The sequence below is a fragment of the Lynx rufus genome, unplaced genomic scaffold (genome assembly GCF_022079265.1).
Source record: "Lynx rufus isolate CCGP_SWC_20201006 ecotype Redwood Valley unplaced genomic scaffold, mLynRuf1.p SCAF_13, whole genome shotgun sequence".
NCBI classification, from domain to species: Eukaryota; Metazoa; Chordata; class Mammalia; order Carnivora; family Felidae; genus Lynx; species Lynx rufus.
In genome coordinates, this window is record NW_025814827.1 from 40,955,787 (window position 1) to 40,980,742 (window position 24,956).

Genomic DNA, 24,956 nt, shown 5'->3' on the forward strand with positions numbered 1-24,956 from the left:
TTGGGATACATGGGAACCCTGCTCCCCAAGAACACGGACTAACAGAATGGGTTACAGAACAACTACAATACAGAGAATCAGCCCAGTGATGGCTGAAGGCCCTTCTCCTTCTCAAGCACCAAAGTTTCCCTTCTCCAGGCTTCTTCATCCCTACTGTTTGGCACAAAAGGGGAAGCTTGCACCTGAATTGCACAGGGTAGACCTTTATATGATTGAAGAGAGATGATAAGTGAAGAATGATAAGATGAATGTGGATTATATCCAGTATTCTACTTAGAAGCTCTCAGGAGCACAATCCTCTGGTCTCTTTTTCCAATGTGGTTCCCAGTTCCTGGGCTACATGCCGAGATTATATGCCTTCTAGAAAGGAGCCTTGCCCTGTCTGGATATAGCCCAATCCTCCTCTTCCATAATCCAACCTCTTCTCAAGGGCAGAGGTCACGTAAGAATGCACAAATTAGAGTGATCAGTAGGATCCTGCAAAACCAAATACGTACAATCACACATCTATTTACATACATACAACTTGAAGTAGGGAGGACAGAAAAGAGCCTGAAATTCAAGGTGGGGGCAGCTAGTTCAGAGTGGGAGGGCTAAAAGCCTACCAGGAACTAAGAGCCCTCTGAGATCTTGAAGAAGAGCAGCAACCTCCTTCCCAACCAATCCCCATCAGCTCCAAAAAGGATGAAGGGGAAAGAGAAGTCATCTTCATGCCAGCCTCTGCTGGACTACATCATTTAAAGATTAGAGGTAGGGCCAGATGTGGGCAGGGAGCAAGGCAGGAGGGAAGACCAGGCTTCTTTTCTTCCAATTAACATACTATCTCAATATTTGGGGGACCCTGACATTTCAACTAAAGAGTTTGGGGCGATGATTTTCATGTTCCTCAGTTTGCTCAGACTGATTATCAGTAATAAGTCATAGCCAGGTGACTGTGGAACGCCGCACATGGGCCTCTCCCTCATGATCTGTCCCGAGAGGAGCAAGCATGTCCAAGGGAAGATAAGGCAAATTCAGGCCTGTGACACCTCCAGGCGGCCTCTGCCTACCCAGGTGTCCAGGTGCTCTCTCCTCCTCTGGAAGTGCTTTATCTACATTGTTCTTTCAGTTCCTTCTGGAGCCTACCTCCCTTCTACTTCAGCTCAGGCTAGGAAGCTCCTCACTCTTATCCCCCTTCTTCTCAGCCTCAGCCTACTTCATTCCCACGTAGTCTTTCATCTTACCTCACAGGTCACTGCATTTGCCTTCTACCCTCCCATCCAGGTGCCCATGTTATAAGCTTTTCTGGCAGCTTGGATTTTCCTTGGAGTACCTATCAAGGTTTTCATTACACATCAGTATGTGTTTTGATTAGTGTCAATTTCTCCCACTAAACTCTTAAGCTCTGAAACCAGAGATCATGCTATTTTGTCCATAACTGTGTTCTCTCACCCAGTAACCCTTGGCACATTCAATAGTATAGATGCTTCGCATATATTCTTGACTAAATAAGTATGTGCAGACCTTAACATAGGAAATAGTTGCAAGACAAGGTTTCTGGGTTTTGGAGGGGGGCGGGTTCTGGCGTGACTAGCATCTTTGTGGTTCCCTGAGAAGTAGCTTAATTCACCATGAGCCTCTGATCTCTATCTTTGCCTAATGATTTGAGTTGTGATCCCAACAATGCAAGTTGAAGCTAGGTTCAGTTGCAAATGGCAGCCACAGCAGAATTATTTTAGAAGAGAAGTTAAGATTCCTTCTACCTTTCCTTGAGGACAGGACTATTACTAATGCCTTACAGTCCAAGCAGCTTAGGGTCCAGAGAGGGAACACAGAGAAGTAAAAAGACAATCCAATAAATTGAGGTGCTCTAATGGCTTAAGCATAGGCAGGAAGGGGGGGGGGGACAGAAAAGAGACTCTTATCTAAGCTTTGGGGGCATCTGGAAGATTTCTGTCAAACGTAATTTCTACACTAAGTCCTGAAGAAGATGTAAGAGGTAGACAAGAGAATGGGATAGGGGTGGTGCATCGAGTTGAGATGAAGAAATACTTGAAAAGGCCCAGATCAGAGGTGAAAGGGAGTATAGAGCATCCAGTAAACTGTGGGAAAACTTAAGATGTATGCAGGAAGGAAGTGCAAGAGGTGAGTCTGGAGAAAATGTGACTGGGGGTGGGGGGTTACCTAAAATCCATAGAGAGTCCACAAAGGATTTTAATAGGGGGGTGACCCTTAAGATTTGCCTTTTAGAAAGATCTTTAGGCTCATGGTGTTGGAAGCTCTAGGCACCAGAGACTAGGACTAGAACCGCTTTCTCTTGGAAGTCAATTTCTCTTAACTACACCACACTCCTCTCTGAGAAGTGTTTGGAAGGAGAAAGGCAAGTCCCTAGATGATGCCAATAAACGCAGGCAGAGGGTGGCAAGTTGGAATAGATGTATATCTACGTGTTGGTTATGGGTATAGAAATATTTAGTTTTTTAGTTTAGCTTGTGAGAAGCCCTGGAAGAAATAGCAGGATTCACACCAGGGGACCAGTTGGTGAGCCTGGGAAATTTTTAACTTCTGTTTCCTCATCTGAAATATGAAAATACTAATAATTACAAACTTTTACTGAGGACTTATGCATAGGGTTGGTGTGGATATTAAATAATACCTGCGAAGTTTTCTGAAAAGTTCTACTCATGAAGCAGTTATTTCCCCCATTTTACAGTTGAAGCTTTTGACCTATTTTACACATGATAAAACTGAGGTTCAGAAAGGTTAAGTAACTCTCCCAAGGTCCGAAAATTAGCAATAGGACCCATTCATTCAAGACAGACGTGGAGGCAACACGGTCAATTTGGCACTGACTGAGGGAAAAGGAGGGGCTTTCAGCAGGCTGGAGATCATTTTGGTCAGTTCTGGAAAAGTGTGTAAATGAGGACACTTGGATTCAAGTGATAGAAACCTACTGTACAACTTCTGAAACAGTAAAACACAGAAACACTACATTATAAGATCCAGCAGAGCTCCGTGGAACCCGGGGACAAGAATGCAGGCATCTCAGGAAAGAGTTGGAACAAAGGTTCGGTTCTCAAAATTCATCTTGCATTTCAGCTCCTCTCTGTGCATCTGTTCCTTTCTATTTTTTTCTCTTTGGAACTGTTTTCCCTTTTTGTGTGTGTGGTTTGCATGATAGAATACATAGCCATGAATACCTTGCAAGTTTATACGTTGCCATTTCTTCTCTAGTCTCTCGGTTTTAATTTCAAATTCTCAAGGAACAGCCGTCGGCCTAATCTGGGTGAGATGCTCTTCCTAGAAAAATCAGCAATACCCATAAAAGCAGGGCCACCTGCCACAAACGCAGCTGCTGAGAGAATACTCCTGTGGGCTGCACCCAGTGCTCAGGGGAGAGCCAGTTACAAGGGGCAAAGTGGATGACAACCCTACAGATAGATGTACATTAAAGAAAAGAAATTGCTTATTTTCAGTTTTTCCTCTTCCTTCTCCACAGCCCAATTTTGCTGGTATGTCTCATTTCCTTCTCCATTAAAATATCGATCTTACCGTGCTTTACATTCTGGGGAAAAAGAATTCACTTTTTGGGATAGGGAACTGTCAGGTGGGTATATATATAAGCCATCCTCAGAGGTGACTTTTTGCCCAGTGTGTTAACTCCAAGAAAAGCAAATCTCATAGTCACTAGCATTTCACAATTTCGTTTACCGTGCCAAGAAATTCTTCACAACAAATTCCTTCTGCTGCGATTTAAGTCCATTTCCTTTCTCAGACCGCTGATTAAAATTGGCTGATTAAACAGCTGATTAGAATTGGCTTTAAAGGGATTAATAGGCACTTGAGAACTCCTCAGCATTCTCTTTACCAAACTGCAAAAATTACAGACCCTTCAATACTTCCCAAATTAGATCTAATTGATATAGTCATGAGGTTAGTAGAACCAATATATGAGTATCACTCACTGGCACGTTTTCTCTCAGCCTTCGAGTATCCTATTACAGAGGATAAAAGTGCACGCAGGACTCACCTTGTCAGGATAGTTGATAAGTAAGGGGTTAGGGCAGAGGCAGTGAGGGAAGGGATTCAAGAGGCCTTCACAGAATCCACTGCAAGAAGACCAAGTGTGCCTCCATGCACCTCCACGCATCCAGCAGCTACTCTCTCCATCCCTCCCTAGGGGTCACCATGGTCTCCTACCTGGGCATTTGCTATCCTCTTTGTGGGTCGGATTCCTTTGGTAGATTCCACTGTTGATTCTGCTTACCTGTGGCTCAGGGTACTACTTTCTCTGATCCAGTACCACCCAACTGATTGGCCAAGTCCCACCCTCAGTCCAACCAGCTGTGGGTGGGAAGGCAGGTCCAGCCAGTCCTGTGGAGAGACGAGCGCAAAATGGTATTTCTCCTTCTTTCTTATGTGTAATGCATAAGACTCCATGATAGCAGTTTTTTGCAAGGAAGCTTTCCTTATACGTCTTCTCACGGTCCTTTATGGATCATCTCATAACACTTCTGAATGATTCCATTTCTCACTCTGCATGCTGAATTTTCATGATCGTTTAATTCTAAATATTTTCTAATTTTTTTAGAAAAAAATTAGTTATTGGGGCGCCTGGGTGGCGCAGTCGGTTAAGCGTCCGACTTCAGCCAGGTCACGATCTCGCGGTCCGTGGGTTCGAGCCCCGCGTCGGGCTCTGGGCTGATGGCTCAGAGCCTGGAGCCTGTTTCCGATTCTGTGTCTCCCTCTCTCTCTGCCCCTCCCCCGTTCATGCTCTCTCTCTGTCCCAAAAATAAATAAACGTTAAAAAAAAAAAAAGAAAAAATTAGTTATTTAGAAGTGTTTTTAAAATACTCAAATATATGTGGGGCGCCTGGGTGGCTCAGTCGGTTGGGCGGCCGACTTCGGCTCAGGTCATGATCTCACAGTCCGTGGGTTCGAGCCCCGCGTCGGGCTCTGTGCTGACAGCTCAGAGCCTGGAGCCTGTTTCAGATTCTGTGTCTCCCTCTCTCTGACCCTCCCCCATTCATGTTCTGTCTCTCTCTGTCTCAAAAATAAATAAACGTTAAAAAAAAAATTAAAAAAAAATACTCAAATATATGTAGTAGGAGCTCATTAAAAGTGAGTACACTATACATTCATATATATGGAAAACTTGATTTCAAAATTACCTGAGGAGGTACACTTATGAATCTTCAAAGTTACTAGTTTACTAAATTTTAGTGGAATTACATGCCCTATCAAACGCTCTCTGTTGGAAATGCGGTGCACAGCTAGTTTTTATGCCTTTACTCATTCCTCTTATTTACTACTTGACCTTCTTAATTTACTCCTCCCTGTTCTCAGGCATGCTAGCCTGGCTGGCTCAATCCTACTGGACTGTAGCCATCATGAATGGCTTCAGTTCCCCTACACTCCCATAATAAAGTTGTGTTACAAAGAAAAAAGAGATAAGCTAATATTTGAGGCTATTTGAGGAGGGATTTTTTTTTTAATTTTTTAACCTTTATTTACTTTTGAGAGACAGAGTGTGAATGGGAGAGGAGCAGACAGAGAGGGAGACACAGAATCCGAAGTAGTGTCCAGGCTCTGAGCTGTCAGCACAGAGCCCAACGCGGGGCTCGAACCTACGAACCATGAGATCATGACCTGAGCTAAAGTTGAACACTTAACCAACTGAGCCACCCAGGGGCCCCTAGGAGGATTTTTTTTTCTAAAATAGTTCTTTTATTCTCACATACCTTACAAACTAAAAAAAAATCTGATGCTAAATGATGACAACAATCATATATACAATGCTAAAAGAAGAGCACAGTACAACTAGGTCCTGTTTCAACATACTCCCTAAACTGAACTAAAGGATTTAGCCACTAGTTTCTATTGTATTCCCTTGAGATTAGTACTTAGAATTTTTGTTGGGTTTAAATACAAAATGGCACATAAATAATTGTAAACATGCAAAAGCAGGTCTATACGTAACCTGGAAGGCAATAAACAAAAATAAAAATAGTTGGATTAATTTTCTAAGATATTCAATAAAAATATTTTCAATAGATTTTTTGAGCACTTCCTGAAAGTTTGAGTGACCACTTAAATGACATTATTGACATTCCTCATCAGGACCTTGAAAGCTTTCCAATTACTGAAAAGTATGGTGATGGTTGCTTCTTCTCTCCCATTAGAGGAAACATAAGAAATAAGATATTTTGCTACTCTGGGCAAGCTAGGTAAAATCCTGAATCTTTTCAAAATGTTTACCAGACTCAAGGTGAGTCCTGAGGTTTTGACTCCTAAAACACTGCTTGAAAACTTAGGAGGTATGGATCCTCCCTGGAAGTTATTCTGGGCACTGAGGACTTCCTGGAAAAAAAAGACAACAAAGATCTGTTTTGCATAAAGTCACTACTCAGGTTTAACTTAGTAGATGTGAAAAATTTTAAAACACAAAGCTTATATTTAGGAGATATATGTAAACTGAATCTAAGAAAGGCCCTAAAGAAGAGCAAAATATTACTTTGCCTCCAAATGATGAATAACAGCAAAAACAATCAAAGGAAGTGGGAAAAAAAAGAAAAATTTGGCACTGATATATGGTTTTTGTGGATAGGAAATAATAGGACCAGGTTAGAACTATAGTGGATTTTTAGATCTTGAAAAGGAATTTACAGGTTTAATCCAAATCCTTCAATTTACAGATGAGGAAACTTAAGGCCCATTATTTTATTCATTCAAAAAACATTTATTGTGTGCTTATATATACGCTCAATGCTGGAAATACAACAATGAACAAGATAAAATATGGTTCAAAGAGGGAAGTGACTTGCCCAAAGTCACAAAATGCAAGTTAGCAGCTAAACAGTCTCTTTGCACTGAACCCAATATTGTCCAATAAAATACAATAATTTCTTCACCTGTAAGCACAATAAGCATTTGACGAAGGTTCCATGCAAAGATAAGATGTTCATATACAACTGATATAATAATATTCCATAATATAAGGGATGTATATATATTATATTCAGATGGTTTTAGAATCTATGTAAAATAACCACAAACTTTCTTAATTAAGATATGAAATCATTTCCTTGAAAGTCTTTTTAATTTTTTGGTCATTAGATATTCTATGTGCAAATTTTGACACCCCAAATTTTCAAATTTTTCAAGATGATTTCCAGTCATATAACTATGACTCTCACTATATCCTGTCTCCTTTAAATTGCAACTTTCATTCAACTAGCATTCTAATATTTAAGTTATTTTCAATAAATGACTCCATTTCCAAAGACCTACCTAGTTCTACCATTGCCCAGTTTCCCCCCTTAATCATTCATAGCTTAACCAGTTTGGTAACTTTAGCATATAATAATACAAACACTATATGAGTTAATAAAATGTCCTGTATCAAAGCTTATGTCTTTAAAAGAAAACCTATGAACCTCATTTCAAAATGAACAATTGTACCTACTACAAAAGGGTAAATACGAGTTTGGAATATTTTTTTGTCATTCTGGCAGACTTAATAACCTTAAGAAAGCAATAGGGGAGTTCTTTATCATAGAAGAGAATAGGAGACCTTTACTACAGTAATACTATAAATAGTCTGAGTTCCTTTTTAATTAAAAACAAAAGGTATGAAATTTTTATAACTTATTGGCATAAAGTTTTTGAGATAATCCTGATTGGAAAGTAATATTTACATTCCAACAACTCTGAAAATCAATGATGAGAGAGACAAGAGGATTTAAAAGGTACCTGTGCTACACTACCAACGTTACAACATGGAGCTCTAAGGTTGATTTTCCATCCTCAGTCTCCAGAAGGCTCTCCTACTGCTGCACTTCCTTCCCCTGGCTACGCATTCCCTGTTATTATTTGGGCTTCCTCTTTCCATAATAAGCTCTGTTGAGGACAGCCACTGACATTCTCCATCTCTGAATCCCTCCTTGAAGTACAGCACATAGCTGATACTCAATGAATCCCAATGATGGTAACAAAAACTTAAAAACTGGTAACATCTACTCTAATTCATATATCCATACTCTGAAACTAACTGTAATAACACAAATTAAGACATCAGAATTTGGTTCTACCTCAAACATCAGGAAATGTTAAATGCAGGGCAGGGCTGATAATTTTCAAGGTCTGGCCATTAAAAAACCCAATGGTTCATGCTGCTCTAAAAACAGCAACCACTTCTTTTTAGATAGGAAAGATCAATGAAAGAACAAAGCTGTCTGGAATAAAAGAAATATCAAGTAAAGAAGAAATGACAAGATAATTCTATCTCTGGATTAAGACATTTTAATATACATAATGTATAGAACTTCATATAATTTATTAATGTCATTTTCTATAGGACACTGTAATTAATTCAGTGACATCAATATTGACCTTATACAGACAAAAGATGAAAGCTGGGTTTTCTTGTGTACCAAGTACAAAACACGTGCTAAAGAATTACCACACACAACAGTTATAAGAGATCAACTTTAAGGATGACTCAAGTTTACAGTAGTTGCTTCACGGTTTTCCCTCAAGGCTTGGATGTCACCCAGTGTTGCCATGTCTGTGCAAATGCTATCTCTGGACTGTCCAACTACCTCCTTTTGCCAGCCCCACTTTTGCCTGTTTTACTGCTGCCACTGCTCGACTTGCCAGATGATTTTGAAGAGAAGAGTCTTGTCATGAACTCAGAAACATCAGGCAATTCATGGTTGGAATTCAGCATATTCATTGACTGTTCCATCTCCTGCAAGACAAAGTACAATAATACAAAAGGCACTGGGATCCTTCAAGTCATTTAACAACTAACATTTCCATCAAGGAAGAAGAGGAATACAACAAGTAGAAGCTACTGGTTCTCAGCAATGTTATACCCAATAGGACTTCAGAAACCACGTTTCTTTCTTTTCTTCTTTCTTTTTCTTTCTTCCTTTTCTCTTTCTTTCTTTCATTCACCTAATTTATTGTCAAGTTAATTAACATACAGTGTACATAGTGTGCTCTTGGCTTTGGGAGTAGATTCCCATGATTCTTCGTTTACATACAACACCCAGTGCTCATCCCAACAAATGCCTTCCTCAATGCCCATCACTCATTTTCCCCACCTCCCCAAGCCCTGCCCGCCCCCGCTCCCCCCCATCAACCCTCGGTTTGTTCTCTGTATTTAAGAGTCTCTTATGGTTGGCCACCCTCTCTGTTTGAAACTATTTTTCCCCTTTCCCTTCCCCCATGGTCTTCTGTTAAGTTTCTCAGGATCCACATATGAGTGAAAACATACATCTGTCTTTCTCTGACTGACTTATTTTACTTAGCATAATACCCTCTAGTTCAATCCACGTTGTTGCAAATGGCATGATTTCATTCTTTCTCATTGCTGAGTGGCATTCCATTGTGTATATAAATCACATCTTTTTGATTCATTCATTCACCAGTTGATGGACATTTGGGCTCTTTCAGTAATTTGGCTATTGTTGATAGCACTGCTATAAATATAAGCATTGGGGTACATGTGCCCCTATGAATCAGCACTCCTGTATCCTTTTAGAAACCATGTTTCATACCTCCTTTATACTACTAAGCATTGTGATCCTTTAATAAATGTCCAATAAATCTTGCCTAGGGCTTATGTTTTGGCTTATGTTTTCATAAACAGTACTTTCTATTATTATATGTGACCATATTCCTGTTTTGGCTTATGTTTTCATAAACAGTACTTTCTATTATTATATGTGACCATATTCCTGTCATCTCATTTTATGCTTTTCTTTTTTTAATTTTAGAAAGAGAAAGAGAGAGAGAGAGAGAGAGAGACCATGAAGTGGGGAGAGGGGCAAAGGAAGAGAGAATCCTAAGCAGGTCCCATAAGTTCCATGCTCAGTGCTGAGCCTGAAATGGGGCTCAATCACATGACCCTAGGATTACGACCTGAACCAAAACTGAGAGGTGGACACTCAACCGAGCCACCCAGGTGCCCGTTATTTTATGTTTTCTGATTAAAATGCTTTCTGGGGCGCCTGGGTGGCTCAGTTGGTTAAGCAGCCGACTTTGGCTCAGGTCATGATTTCGCAGTCCATGAGTTCAAGCTCCATGTTGGGCTCTGTGCTGACAGCTCAGAGCCTGGACCCTGCTTTGGATTCTGTGTCTCCCTCTCTCTCTGCCCCTCCTCTGCTCACTCGCTCTCTCTCTTTCAAAAATAAACATTAAATAATAATAATGATAATAAATAAATAAATAAATAAATAAATAAAAATGCTTTCTTACTGTTTTAATGGGTGTTTTCTTTCCTTTTTAAATTTTTTTTTTTACCTTTTGAGAGAGAGAGAGAGAGAGTGTGAGCACAACCAGGGGAGAGGCAAAGGGAGAGACTCTTAAGGGGGCTCGATCTCATGACCGTGAAATCATGACCTGAGCCGAAATCACGACCTGAGCCGAAATCAAGAGTTGGACGCTTAACCTACTGGGCCACCCAGGCGCCCCTAAATGAGTGTTTTCTTAAACTCATGCTTTCTTTAAATGCATATAAATAAGAATATCAGAGGTGCCTGGGTGGTTCGGTCAATTAAGTGATCAACTGTTGATTTTAGCTCAGATCATGATCTCATGGTTTGTGAGTTTGAGCCCTGTGTGGGGCTCTGTGCTAATAGCATGAAAGCCTGCTTGGGATTTTCTCTGTCCCTCCCCTGCTCACACTCTCTCTCTCTCTCTCTCTCAAATAAATAAAAAATCATTTAAAAAAAGAATATCAATCTTTAATTATATATCAAGGCTATTAGAAAAGTTCGGAAAATAACTACAGTATTTCCAACACTTAATTCCTAAGGCCCTTAGTAGTAAATCTATGAATACTACTATGGACCTTAACAGCATCTAAAGCCAGCAATAAAAATGTTACAAACAAGTCACTGGCAGGACCTCATAAGGATCTGGCACTTTTATTTTGAGGTTTTGTCCTCTCTCTATTTAGCCAACAATCAATAAAGTATTGTTCTACCTTCAACAATATTGATGTAATATATGCTACATATGAATTTTATGTAACATTCCAAAAATGAACTTAAAATAGTATTAGTTCACACATGGAAAAAATAGCAAATATTATATTATCTCTCATGTAAAGTTGAACACCACTAGGATATTAGCTTAGGCTTTCTCTCCAAAGGTAGAATTTATACATGGGTTCTCAAGGAGAATGTGCTTTTACAGATATGGACAGGAAAAGAAACATTATAAGCATAAATCAAAAATGCTAACATGCTCCCCCCGAAAAAAAAGTTAACATGCCCTCATAATCAAATATATATCATAACAAGTCTTGAGACCCTGCAAAAATATATCATCAAATCTATGTTTTAATCTGTTCAATTCTGAAGCTCTCAAATAAAGAACTTTTTATACTGCTTACTATGTGCAAAGCACTTTGCAAGGAATGAACTTTTAATCCAATGTGACCTCTAATGTTTCCTTCTATTGATGCCACAGAGAGTTACCTGGCTTAACAGATACCAGGATTACATAGGATGTATACTTTCTGACCAACACTGAAGCAAAGATGTCAAATTTGGCAATGAGACATCATGAAATATCTTAAAACTTTCTTTAATCATGAAGCTTTTTCTGCTGTTCCAGCTTGGAATAAAATGCCTTGCCTTCTACAGAACTTAATCACCTACTACCTCAGCAAGTATTTTTATTTATTTTATGCATATCTTATTTTCCCATTTAAAACACAAATACACTCCCTCACCCATACACCCACAATCCTCTGACGGCAAGAGAAAGTATTTTATAAAGCCATGCTATTTCCTACTCTTGACTCTGAACTCATTGGCAACAGGGATGATATACAATTCATTTTTGTATCCCCAGTATCCATAACCTAAACACTGATTAATAAATGTTCATTCAGCAAAAATAAGGTGTCAACACATCAATATATTACATACAGTGGAAAAACTCAGAACTCAGGAGGTATTTGTTAATCATTTCCAGGTGGAAGAAAAACAATGGTTTAAAAAAAATTCTGAAGATTTTATGGAAGCCAATATTTCAGAGGGACAAAGTAGTGGCACTAAATTTGAAGAATCTTATTTGGCAATCCTCTGCCCATTGCCAAACCAGTATAATTTGGGGGTAAAGAGTCTGGAAGTCGCTATTCTTTTTTCTTCCCTTGGTTATCCAAATTTGTGTGTGTGTGTGTGTCTGAACACATAAACTAAATGTGTACTCTGAAGAGTTTTGTAAAGTAAAGGTAAATTGTAAGAAGCTATCATTTTGCAAACTATTTGGATTGGACTACCAGGATTATTATGCATTTCAACTATTTAACAAGTGAGGCACAAAGAGAGCAGTCCTAAGCAGTGTTTTAGCTGTACGAAGAGACCCAGGCTTTTATCAGGCAGAACCAACTGAATTTATCTGGTCCAATGGAAACAACTAACTAATACCAGGAACATAATATTGTATTAATACAACCTCTGATTGAATTTGGCTTGGGAATTAGGATAAAGCTAAAAAATCCAAGCCATTCAGCCACAATGAATGATTCAGGCATTGGAATATGGTTCAAAAATTCACAGTGGGGGCAATCACCTTACCCGTCTCATGTCAGGATCACTTGTGTTGACCACTTTGGGCAGAAGCACAAATATCAATAATGGAAGAACCATCATCATAACCTATGGAAGAAAAAAAGAAATCCAGAAAATGTTTTTCCCCTTTAACGGCAGAATAAAATCTGCATTTCACAACCCATGATGAAATTAAAGATTCATATGTTATAGACAGAATAAACCTAGCAGCACCACCTCAAATCTACTCACTCAGCCTGTGTGATACAGGCGCTAATCAATGTCTGACTACTGTAGAGAAGAGCCTTATCTATGTGGATTTGGAATTTATTGACACCTCGCTTTATATTTGTGCTTACAGTTTTAACACAAACCGTTTGCAAACGTAACTATCTATTCACTTTCTTCAATCTGCAGTCTGGCATTGGGAATAGCGACCCTGATGGCCAGCTGGTCTCTTTCCGGATGACTTTATGGTTCTTGAAGAAAATATTATATTGCCCCTTTAATGTACATTCTCTCGAGACTGCAATATAGTACTAGGTGACTAGTTTTGAAAAATGACCTAGAAGCTTTACCACTGTATATGTTTCCATGAATTTCAGAAATGAGAACATGGAATCTATTTCTCAATAAACTTTGGAATCTCATTGCTGGTTTCCCCTATCCACTCTACCTTCCGGCTTCTTTACTCCTGATAGCAGATTCTAGGTACTATTTATTCCTCTCAAAAAATGTACAGTCCCCAAATATTCCTGTTTGTGATCTAAATAGCCATCAGCAAGGACTATGATCACCACTTAGACAATTACAAGATAATAATTCAACTTCCAGAAGCAGGAAAAAAAGGTCAATTTGTTTCTAAAGAATGTATTCTATTAGTGATTTATTATTAATGGATACCATAACATCATTTTTATACCAGGGATTTAAATTACCACAGAAAAAAGTCTCTGTTTACCACACATGTGAAAAAGGAGAAAGACCCTTACTCAAGCCATCAATAGTAGCTGATTAATAAATGAAGGCACATTCATCAGTGGACTTATATGCAGGTAGTATGAAGGATGAGACTGCCAACTCCATGGGACTTACCACATACTCTTATTCCATTTAAATTTTAAAGCATTTCATCATAAATAAGTATTTATCCCATTTCTGTTGCACATTTCAATATCAAATCTACTGTGCAATTCTCACCATATTCTTTTCATTAGTATTCCTAAAGCTACTATTTTTATGAAATCAATAAACTTCACAATTATCCTTTCATCTAACAATCTGACCTCAGCTTTCTTTCTCAGAAGGGCTAGAAATTTTCAAATTCCTAGATTCAAATTAGAGATTTGTAAAGATGTTTAACTGTAGCCTGATACATACCATTGGGTTCATTAGAAAGTCTGTCCAGCCCCATGATTCCCTCTTAATAAAGTAAGAAGGTGGGCCTGAAGATTTCATTTGGAGAGGATAGGGAAGTCTGACCACTTCTGATGTTTTGATGTAATTCACATATCTTGCTCTGATGAAGCAACATGAAAAAAGCATCAGTAATTTTATCAAAAACATTACTAGTTAAAAGAACTGCTTATATTAACAATGCCTTATAATTACCTTTAAAATTACCATTTTTCTAAAATGCTTTGGCATCTAAACTTTTGATCTTAAAAATTGGATTAAAGTAGCTTTATCTGTATTTCTAAAATATTTAGCAAAATGTAGAGAGAGAGACTTAGTTTCTAGCTGTAACTCTTGTTATTACCTAGTCCTGTGGGGCTAGACAAGTTCTTCTCTGGATATATCAAAAGCTCTTTTAGAATTCTTCTAACTCTAAAGCTCTTTGATTATATTTAATAATAAATTAATTTTGTTATAAATATACAAAAATGTTGTATTTTATTTCTTTGGCTGTCTGAGATAGGCATTAATGAGCACACCCAATTTTTAAGTCTAAAATTTTGCAGAAAAAAATTATGATTTAAGAAAGTCCTGCAACAGTACCATAGGTAACACTACATTTTCACCAGAGATGTCACTAATTTTAATCAAAACTCTCAACATGTTCATACATGTTCCAGGCTACTTTTTGAAAACTGCCTCCTCTTTTCTCTCTCATTTCCTCCCAGAACTTCTATTTGACACCAGTTAGAACTTTTTCTTTCTTTCTTTTATTAAATTTTTGGCAGAGCACAAGCAGGGGAGGGGAGGGGGGAGACCAGATCCAAAGCCAGCTCTGAGCTGACAGCAGCAAGCCCGATGTGGAGCTCAAACTCACGAACCGCGAGTTCATGACCTGAGCCAAAGTCGGACACTCAACTGAGCTACCTAGGTGCCTCTAGACCTTTTCATTTTTTACTCTGCATCTTGTTAAATTCTTTCACAGTGCCCATTCCTTTATGTGTACTGTATTCTGGGTAAGTTTTTTCCTATCTGTCTTCCAGTTCACCAAACCTCTGTTCAGTTGTTTAACATATGCATTGAATTTTGTATTCCAAAGCCTGTATTTATTGTAGAAGTTCTATTTTATTCTTTTTCAAATATCAATGGTCTGTTTTTGTAGTATCTTACTCTTACAACAATAGATCTTTTATTTGTTTAGGCATTTTAAATATACTTTAAACTATTTCATAGTCCATATCCAATAATCCTATTATATAAGGTTCTTACATATCTAATTCATCTGCTGACTCAATGTACATTGTTTTCTTGGGTATTTGATAACTTTATTTATGTGTGGGCCTGAATAGAGAATATCTCCCTGCAGAGAGTTTATGCATTTGTCTTCACCAGGAGTTCAGGATTATGACCAGGGATGATCTTGTTAATTGCACAGCTTGAAAGTTTCTGGATCATGCAGGAAGTAATAAGTTCACACCCCAAATTTCAGTGAGGGAGGACTGTGACTATCAAATTTCAGGAGAGATTTTCCCCTTCAAAAGGCCAGGGCTAGATTGGGAGACTAGTGGATTTTAATGCCAAGAGTCAAAGGGGGAATCGAGTCTTAGATCTAATTCTTGCCCAAAGCAAGCCTAAGGCTTACCTCTTACCTACATACTGCTAATAAAATCTAAGCATTTTGGTTAGAATATCAAAACCCCCAGGTAGGAAAGTGGTTTATGGTTTGTCCCCCAGGGATTTCCCTTGCTCTTCTGGGAGCTATATATTTAAAAGGAAATGTCTGTCATGTTACCATGCATGCTTACAAAATATTGGTCAAGAATATGAGGATTTTATATGAATCCCATCTGCTATTTTGTTCCACCCCCAATTATTTTTTTTTTATTTTTTATTTTTTTATTTTTTTATTTTTTTATTTTTTCAACGTTTATTTATTTTGGGACAGAGAGAGACAGAGCATGAACGGGGGAGGGGCAGAGAGAGAGGGAGACACAGAATCGGAAACAGGCTCCAGGCTCTGAGCCATCAGCCCAGAGCCCGACGCGGGGCTCGAACTCACGGACCGCGAGATCGTGACCTGGCTGAAGTCGGACGCTTAACCGACTGCGCCACCCAGGCGCCCCCCACCCCCAATTATTAAAATGATAAGAGCCTCATTTTTTTACCTATGCTTCAGGCATCCAATCATCAGGAATGGAACTGAGAATATGAATCCCACTGCTGCAACCAGTCCTTAAATGCTAAAGCAGGAAGTACTCTTTACCCAAAGCAAAAAGCAAAAAACTTTATACACAGAAAAATATTTCTATTTGCTTAAACTACTTAATGCAAAATTCAGAGCAAAAGTAAATAAAAATTATAGGTGTTAACAGACAAATACCCCCTTTTAACAACCCTCATTTCCTCCAGTACTGTTTTCAATATTAAAAAAAAAAAAAAAACTTAAATATGTATATAAGTATAGTGCAATCAACACACCCAACCCATCTCCAAGCTTCCAATTCTAAAATATATAAAAAGTCATAAGTCCTTTAAAGTTTAAATTTAACATTAGAATTTTACCTATATATTTCCTTAAAAATCGTTATGCCTTTAAGACATGAGAAATTTGATACCTAATAAGGTTCACCTACTCTGAAACAATTCATTTATTCTATCAAAAAATATTTATAAACATATTTACAAGACATTACCTTCAATTCAAGCTTCACCCTTGCCCTAAATAGCCAAGAGCAAGAAATACGATTAGAATTTGGACAAACTAGACTATTCTAAGACAACAATTTAACTTCAAATAGGGGGGAAAGTAATTTGTTTTTAAAGAATGTATTCTTGGGGCGCCTAGGTGGCGCAGTCAGTTAAGCGTCCGACTTCAGCCAGGTCACGATCTCGCGGTCCGTGAGTTCAAGCCCCGCGTCGGGCTCTGGGCTGATGGCTCAGAGCCTGGAGCCTGTTTCCGATTCTGTGTCTCCCTCTCTCTCTGCCCCTCCCCCGTTCATGCTCTGTCTCTCTCTGTCCCAAAAATAAATAAACGTTGAAAAAAAAAAAATTTAAAAAAAGAATGTATTCTTAGTGGCATCATAATATTAGTTTCATGATAATGTCAAGAATTTAAATTACTACCAAATAATCATCTCTGTTCACTACACATGTTAAAAGAGGAGAAAGAAAACCCTACCTGTCCATTAATGGGCATCAGCATCAATGGACTAATATTCAGCTGATATAAAGGATGAGACAGTTCTACGTGTGGCTCACTCTATGTGAACTATACCATATTTACATATACTTTTCAAACTTTCAATGTCCAAAAAAAACCAAAGAAGGCAAAGAAAGAAGAAAACATTTTAGGCATAAACATTAATGCCAATGTAAATATTATGGTACTAACTGAACATTATCTCTATTAGATCAGCTCAACTTGGGAGTCTCTACAAATCAACCTAAATATTTTTGGAACATATACCAAAAAGGTCAGTCATAAAACAGAGTTCCTTGAACCCCAAAATTATTTTTGCCTTTGCGAGACCTGTGCTTTATTACTGCAACATAGAGTTATTTTGTGATAATTCAAAGAGGCATAACCACTCAAAATTCTTTCATATTTGCCATCATACCTCAATAAAGCTAGAAAAAAAAAGCAAATAAATAAAATTGTTTCATATATTTCCTGGTCATTAGGCCAAAGAGACAACTACTGGCATGGGACAATAAAAAAAAATAAACCAATAAACTGGGGTTATAACAGAAAGAATCTGAACACTGTGGACATCTATACAACGGATTCCAACTGCAAATGGATTTGTGGTATTCCACACACAGCCTGAATTTGTCCAGCATTCTTTTCTCCTCAACTTCAAAGCATGTGTTCATCTACTTAGAAATTCTGAAATTTTTTCCTAGTCTGCCAGCCTCTGATACTGCCCTTTCTTCTCTTCTTATCATGATCCTCACGTAGATATAAACTTACAATACAATCAATTTTCTCAAATAAAACCAAATTTCCACTGCACACTAAATATTTCAGAAAGAAAGAACTGTAGAAATTTCTAGATCAATACAACTATTACATAGGTATTAAGGGTATTATGAAAATATCCCAATGAGAAACAGGGGACGATTAATATTTCTAATTTAGAAAAGTTAAATTATTTCCCACTTTAGGAATCCCATTTCAATTACAACTTCTATAGGGCTTTTGCTCTCATAGTAGGTAATCTTGCCTCTTCTCTATATACTCATATAAAGGACTTTAAAATAAATTTTAAAGCAGAGAAGGAGGAAGTTCAACTTTATAATATTATCAATACACAGATTAAAACAATATAAGGAGGGCACCTGGGTGGCTCAGTCGTTAAGTATCTGACTTCATTCAGCTCAGGTCACGATCTCATAGTTCGTGAGTTTGAGTCCCAATCAGGTGAGCCTGCTTCAGGTGAACACCAGCCCCGCTTTGGGTAAAAGCCGCTTTTCTCTCTCTCTCTCCCCCACCCCTCTCTCTGCCCCTCATGGGATTCTCTCTCTCTCTCTCTGCCTCTTGCTCACTTGCATCCTCTCTCTCAAAACACACACACACACACACACACACACACACACACACACACACACACACACACCAATATAAGGATATTCTAGGGGGAACAGAGTGAGAAAAAATTTTAAATTAAAAACAATATAAGGATATTTTAATTGTTTTAAGGGATACCTGTAGTTTAAATGAGAAAACTTTTCAATCCTAACTATAAAATCCAAAAGGAATATAGGAGGTATTCAGTAGTCTATCCTTTAGTAAAAACTACATCAGGTACCCTTACCTCATTTTTCCTTTTGAAGTGATATCCACTCGGACAGGATCAAACCTGTAAGCTGGAGATATAACTTCTACTACATAAGATCCAGAAGGTATATCATGAACCACAAAACTCCCATCTGTCCTAGAAAAATGAAAATCGTATTTAGACACTTTGGATCAATAGCTTGTATTCTTCTGTTAAATCATGTTAACTCCTAAATCAACTCCCCCCAAAATGACGTTCAGAGCAATTAGCAAAAGAAAAAACAAACAAACAAAACCCCACAAAAAACTGGCAAGAATTGTCCCTACACTTCAGCTTCCATAATCACACTGCCAGGCTTCTGAAAATAGCCCAGAGCACTCCACAGGAGCAGAGAATCCTGACATAGAAAATACTTCTAATTCCTTCTATGAGACAGTGATATAACAGGAACACAGTTCCAATTCTGAAGCCATATCTTCATTCAAGGGAAATTACCACTTTACATTATTACTACAGTATTAGGGTTCCCATTTTGCAATACCCTGCAACAACTTCTTAATTAAAAAAAAAAATGGCTGGCACAAAAACAGATTACTCAGATCAAAGGAACAGAATAGAAAACCCAGAAATGGACCCACAAACTAATCTTTGACAAACCAGGAAACAATAGCCAATGGAATAAAGACAGTCTCTTCCAGCAACTGGTGTTGGGAAAACTGGACACAGACATGCAGAAAAATGAACGTGGACCACTTTCTTACAGCACACACAAAAATAAATTCAAAATGGATGAAAGACCTAAATGTAACACAGGAAGCCATCAAAATCCTCGAGGAGAAAGCAGGCAAAAATCTCTTTGACCTCAGCTGCAGCAACTTTACTCAACACGTCTCCAGAGGCAAGGGAAACAAAAGCAAAAATGAACTACTGGGACCTCATCAAAATAAAAAAGCTTCTGCACAACGAAGGAAACTATCTGCAAAACTAAAAGGCAACTGACGGAATAGGAGAAGATATTTTCAAATGACACATCAGATGAAGGGTTAGTATCCAAAATCTATAAAGAACTTATCAAACTCAACACCCAAAACCCAAATAATCCAGTGAAGAAATGGGCAAAAGACATGTATAGACACTTCTCCAAAGAAGACATCCAGATGGCCAACCGACACACAAAAAAATGTTCAACATCACTCATCATCAGGGAAATAGAAATCAAAACCACAAAGAGATACCACCTCACACCTGTCAGAATGGCAAACATTATCAACTCAAGTCAACAACAGATGTTGGTGAGGATGCAGAGAAAGAGGATCTCTTTTGCATTCTGGTGGGAATGCAAGCTGGTGCAGCCACTCTGGAAAATGGTATGGAGGTTCCTCAAAAAATTAAAACAGAACTACCCTATGACCCAGCAATTGCACTACTAGGTATTTACCCAAGGGATACATGTGTGCTGTTTTGAAGGGGCACATGCACCCCAATGTTTACAGCAGCACTATCAACAATAGTCAAAGTATGGAAAGAGCCCAAATGTCCACTGATAGATGAATGGACAAAGAAGATGTGGTATATATATACATATACAATGGAGTATTACTCAACAATCAAAAAGAATGAAATCTTGCTATCTGCAACTACGTGGATGGAACTAGAGGGTATTATGCTAAGCAAAATTAGCCAGTCAGAGAAAGATAAATATCATAGGACTTCATTCCTATGAGAAATTTAAGATATAAAATAGATGAACATAAGGGAAAGAAGCAAAAACAATACGAAAACAGGGAGGGGGACAAAACATAAAAGACTCTTAAATATGGAGAACAGAGAGTTACTGGAGGGGTTGTGGGAGGTGGGGTGGGCTAAATGGGTAAGGGGCATTAAGGAATCTACTCCTGAAATCACTGTTGCACTATATGCTAACTTGGACGTATATTAAACAATAAATTAATTGATTTTTTAAAATAAATGGCTTTTTTCTAGTTTTTGTTTGCATTTTGTTGTCTTTCTTTCTAAAAAATGGGGTATTAAGTACCATTTGTTCCACTCGTTACAAATAGCTCCCATCTACTTTGGTTACTTTAGTTTGGATATATAAAAGTCTAACGTGTTTATGTAGTTAAAATCACCTGCCTTTTCCTTAATGATTTCTTCTAAGTCTTCTAGACTTAGAAAACCATCCCATCAAGAGCTGATAATTTCAGGTTCATAGATCAAAATTAATTTGTTTTGATAATGAAAACTGACATTCTGAGGAAAAAGAAGTTTCTGTTTTAGGAAACAAATGATCCTAAAAGGATTGGCTTTATCAGATAATTCTCAGCATAATATATTAAATAATCCTTCTTAAATCATTAGACTCTCTCAAAGCTAAAGCAGTAATTGATTCTGCAACATGCACAATATTTACTAAAATGTAAGACAAAAACATATTCCTTGCTACTTCAAAATACAAACTAAACTAAAACAGAATCGAAATAAAGACACCAGCGTGCCTGGGTATCTCAATCAGTTAAGCGCCCAACTCTTGATTTCAGTTCATGCCATGATCTCACAGTTTGTGGGATCAAGCCCCTTGTCGGGCTCTGGGCTGATATTGTGGAGCCTGCTTGGGATTCTCTCTCTTTCTCTCTGCCCCTCCCCCACTCTCTCTCAAATAAATAAACATAAAAAAAAACGTAAAACATCAAGTTCACTTATTACTGGGCTGGATGTCTTTCATTTGCCCTTCGGACCCACTCTCCACCCTTCTCTTTGCAGACTGGACGAAGGAAAGAAAGAACATGAGCTTAGCATATTTTTCCCCAGCTTTCTCCCTGAGAAGCCACCTGTGACTTGTTTTGTCAAGTGACACTGCTCCTCTCAAGGCAGTCCTTTCTTCTACGTCCCAGTAAACTTTACTTCCCCTACATCCTTCAAGCTCAGAGGTGATAATAATAATAGCCTTGAGGCTGTAAACTCTAGAGTACTGTACAATCTGGTTTCCCTACACCACGACTATACTATTTAATCCTTTCATTCGACTTTCCTGGAATTATTCTAATTTGAGTGTATCTTCTGCTTCTTCACAGGACCCTCAGTGAACAAAATTTCAAAGCATTTTTCTAGGTCCAGAAAAAATTTATTAAAGCAATGACTGTGCAATGCAAATAACAGAACTAACTGCCCAAAGGAAAAAGCAAATCTATTTTTCAACCTACGGTAAATATTTTACTTTAGAAAGATAATATACAAATTTTATAATGAAATTTTAAAACTTGGTTTTACAAATGGACTCTGCAATATGTAAGCCTTGTTGGATCCTGATTCAAAGAATACATAAAAGCATTTTTCAGATAAATGAACGAGGTATTAGATGAAGTTATAGCATTATTATTTACTTTATTAAATCAGTAATAGTATTGTGGGGGTTTTTTCAAGCCCTTATCTTTTAGAGACACATAACTATGTTTTTTCACGTGAAATTATATGATGTTTAGGGTCATATTTAAATATTCCAGGGAAAAAAATTAAGTACAGAGGAGACACTAAAAAAAAATGGTAGACTGGGATGGGTACCTAAGTATTCACTAAACTACTGTTTATTTTAGTGTATGTCGGCAACTTTCCATAATAAAAAGTTCCAAAAAAGTATCGTGCAGAATTTTACTATGTCAAAAAACTGAAAACTACCTAAATGACCCCAAAAAGAAGATGTCTAAATAGATTATGATTTATGTACACAGTGATGAGAGCAAGAAGTGGCACGAAGCATCCTCAGTCAAAACTCCCCTCATCTCCATTAGCCAAGACCAATGCCACCTCCAACAAACATAAAACTGCATGCTAGTTATGCATAACATGTACAAGAAAAATTACCTATCCCCCTTTGGACAAGTTCCCACCATAAGCTTCTCACATTAATTTTAAGCTTTCTACATACAAATGGAAGAACATGAAATGGTATCAGAAGCTGCTCACAAAATATTAACTGAAAAAAAAAAACAAACCAGGTTACAAAGTACTATATATTTTACTATTAAAAACAGGTCATATGATTACAAAATGACTGCAAAATATACAACAAAATGTTAAGGCTTGCTACCCCTAACTTGTTATGTTTTCTTCAATAAACAGAATATTTATACATATTTTAATTTTTTAAAGTAGGTTTCAAGCCCAGTGTGAAGCCCAATGCCAGGCTTGAACTAAGAAACATGAGATCGGGGCGCCTGGGTGGCGCAGTCGGTTAAGCGTCCGACTTCTGCCAGGTCACGATCTCGCGGTCCGTGAGTTCGAGCCCCGCGTCGGGCTCTGGGCTGGTGGCTCAGAGCCTGGAGCCTGTTTCCGGTTCTGTGTCTCCCTCTCTCTCTGCCCCTCCCCCGTTCATGCTCTGTCTCTCTCTGTCCCAAAAATAAATAAACGTTGAAAAAAAAAAAAAAAAAAAAGAAACATGAGATCAAGACCTGAGCTGAGATCAAGAGTCCAAGGCTTAACCAACTGAGCCACCCAGGTGCCACAGCATACACATTATTTTAAAATTAAAAAAAAAATTATGGTTTTTAAAGTAATTATATACTGCAGAAAAGAGAAGCCAAATGGTCAATTTAGGCTAGTTTTCCAAGGCTTAAGAGAGTTTTTTCATTAAAACATCATTACTTAGGGCAAACTCTAAAGAATACCAGATTCGCAAAGACAAATAGCATCAAAATACTGATTGTAACCTTGTTGTCATTATCTATTAATCTGGGATTCAAATTCTCATTCAACAGCACCTGGATGATCTGAATATCTGCAAATCAGATTTAGAAGTGTCAACATTTAAGTTGTCCGGGTTTCAAATATCATTTGCTGGTGGACAAACCTATCAAAGAAACATTTCCTTTCCTAAATATTTTCTTTCAGTTTGTAGTTTCACCTCCCAAGAAGCGATTGAAAGATACAAAACATCACATTTGTACCTAAACATCTGAAAAGCAGGATGCTGCAAAACTGGAGTGCTAATAAATTCACCAGGTCCTTTAATATAGACTGAAATCCTATTCTGCTAATAGCTAGAAAAGACAGAAGCATATAAGCAAATGTAGAGAAACCCCAGTCTCACATAAATACCAGCAAGTGTAATGTTGCAAATCCCTCGATGAATTCAACTGTAAAAAAAAAAGAACAACAATCCCACCTCCAGGCAAAAAAACGGTGCTTTGATTAGGGACTTCAGGGCCCATTAATTTGAGAAGCGGCAACATTAGCCTCCCAGTCTATGCCATCATAGAAGTCCCTTTGGGCTTTGAGAATTCCCATTTGTTTTTAGCATCTTTCTACACAAATCAAGCTGCCAAAAGACTGAAACGAATGCAAAAAAAAAAAAAAAAAAAAAAAAAAAAAGGCCAGATTCCATGGAAGCTAGATGAGACGCAAAGAATTCAGCATGAGACAAATAAGGGGCCCACCTGTCCCCAGTGCCCAAGAGTGGTCGACCCCATATGTGGCAAAAATGGAATTGAAGAAAACTGACCCCACTGCGCTGGCCCGGGGGCAAGCACCTGCCATCCTCATTTCCGAGGTCCAGGGAGTGGAGTGAGGGGGAAACGGGGGGAAAGCGTCGGGCTGCCCCCCCCCCAAGGTCTCCCGGCACACACCGCTAACGGCGCCCGCCCCTTCACCCTCCGACAGCGACGTCGTCAGCTCCTGACACCTGGCTCTCCTAGAGGGAATTCCCTTCCGGCTTCCACGCCAACCTCTTTCCCGCTGCCCACAGGATGCTCACTTAAGGAACCCGACGTGCTCTTCTCCGTCTACCAGCACTCGGGCTGCCGAGATCCAATCCTGGGGCTTCACCCCTGGAACAACCGCACGTCCCTCAATCTTGAAGCGATCTCCTATGCCGACCCCAATCCCTCCTGAACCATCGGCCGTAGCCCCAGGCAGCTCCGAGCTCTGGGCATCCCCTGATAGCAACAGCAGAAGGACGAAAAAGAAGCCCCACAGAATGGCCGCCATGACAGCGGCTCTCAGCGGCCAGGCCGGCCCCGGAAGCCTTCCCAGTCTCCCAGTCGTCGCCGCCGCGGCCCGATGTCGTCATCACTGCGCGCCGGGTCTTGGCGCGAGCTGTGGGCTCAAACCCGAGGGAAGGACTCTTGGGCCAATCGCTTTGCGAGGCGGAAATGAGGCAAGGTACTACCGCGAACTCCCCGCGCTCGAGATTGGAATGCGGTCTGAGGAAAGTGTCAAGTGCCTTGGAAAGGGGGCCCCCCAC

At 38.8% G+C, this 24,956-nt stretch overlaps 1 protein-coding gene across 1 annotated transcript; it reads right to left on the minus strand.

Moving 5' to 3' along the window:
• Positions 1-6,697: 6,697 nt before the first annotated feature.
• Positions 6,698-24,738, minus strand: EMC7 (ER membrane protein complex subunit 7). The gene is made up of 5 exons (XM_047075359.1): positions 24,468-24,738; positions 18,758-18,877; positions 13,929-14,067; positions 12,576-12,656; positions 6,698-8,728 (listed from the first exon to the last, which is right to left on the minus strand). The coding sequence occupies exons 1-5, from the start codon at positions 24,698-24,700 to the stop codon at positions 8,576-8,578; spliced, it is 726 nt and encodes a 241-aa protein (XP_046931315.1). The 5' UTR covers positions 24,701-24,738; the 3' UTR covers positions 6,698-8,575.
• Between the last annotated feature and the right edge of the window lie 218 nt (positions 24,739-24,956).

Excerpts from the sequence above, each read along its gene's own strand:
- EMC7 (XM_047075359.1), bottom strand. The coding sequence starts at position 24,700 with ATGGCGGCCATTCTGTGGGGCTTCTTTTTCGTCCTTCTGCTGTTGCTA. Across the intron at positions 12,657-13,928 it reads ACTTTCTAATGAACCCAATG|GTTATGATGATGGTTCTTCC; the intron begins GTATGTATCAGG and ends TTTCTTCCATAG. Across the intron at positions 8,729-12,575 it reads GTGATCCTGACATGAGACGG|GAGATGGAACAGTCAATGAA; the intron begins GTAAGGTGATTG and ends TTTGTCTTGCAG.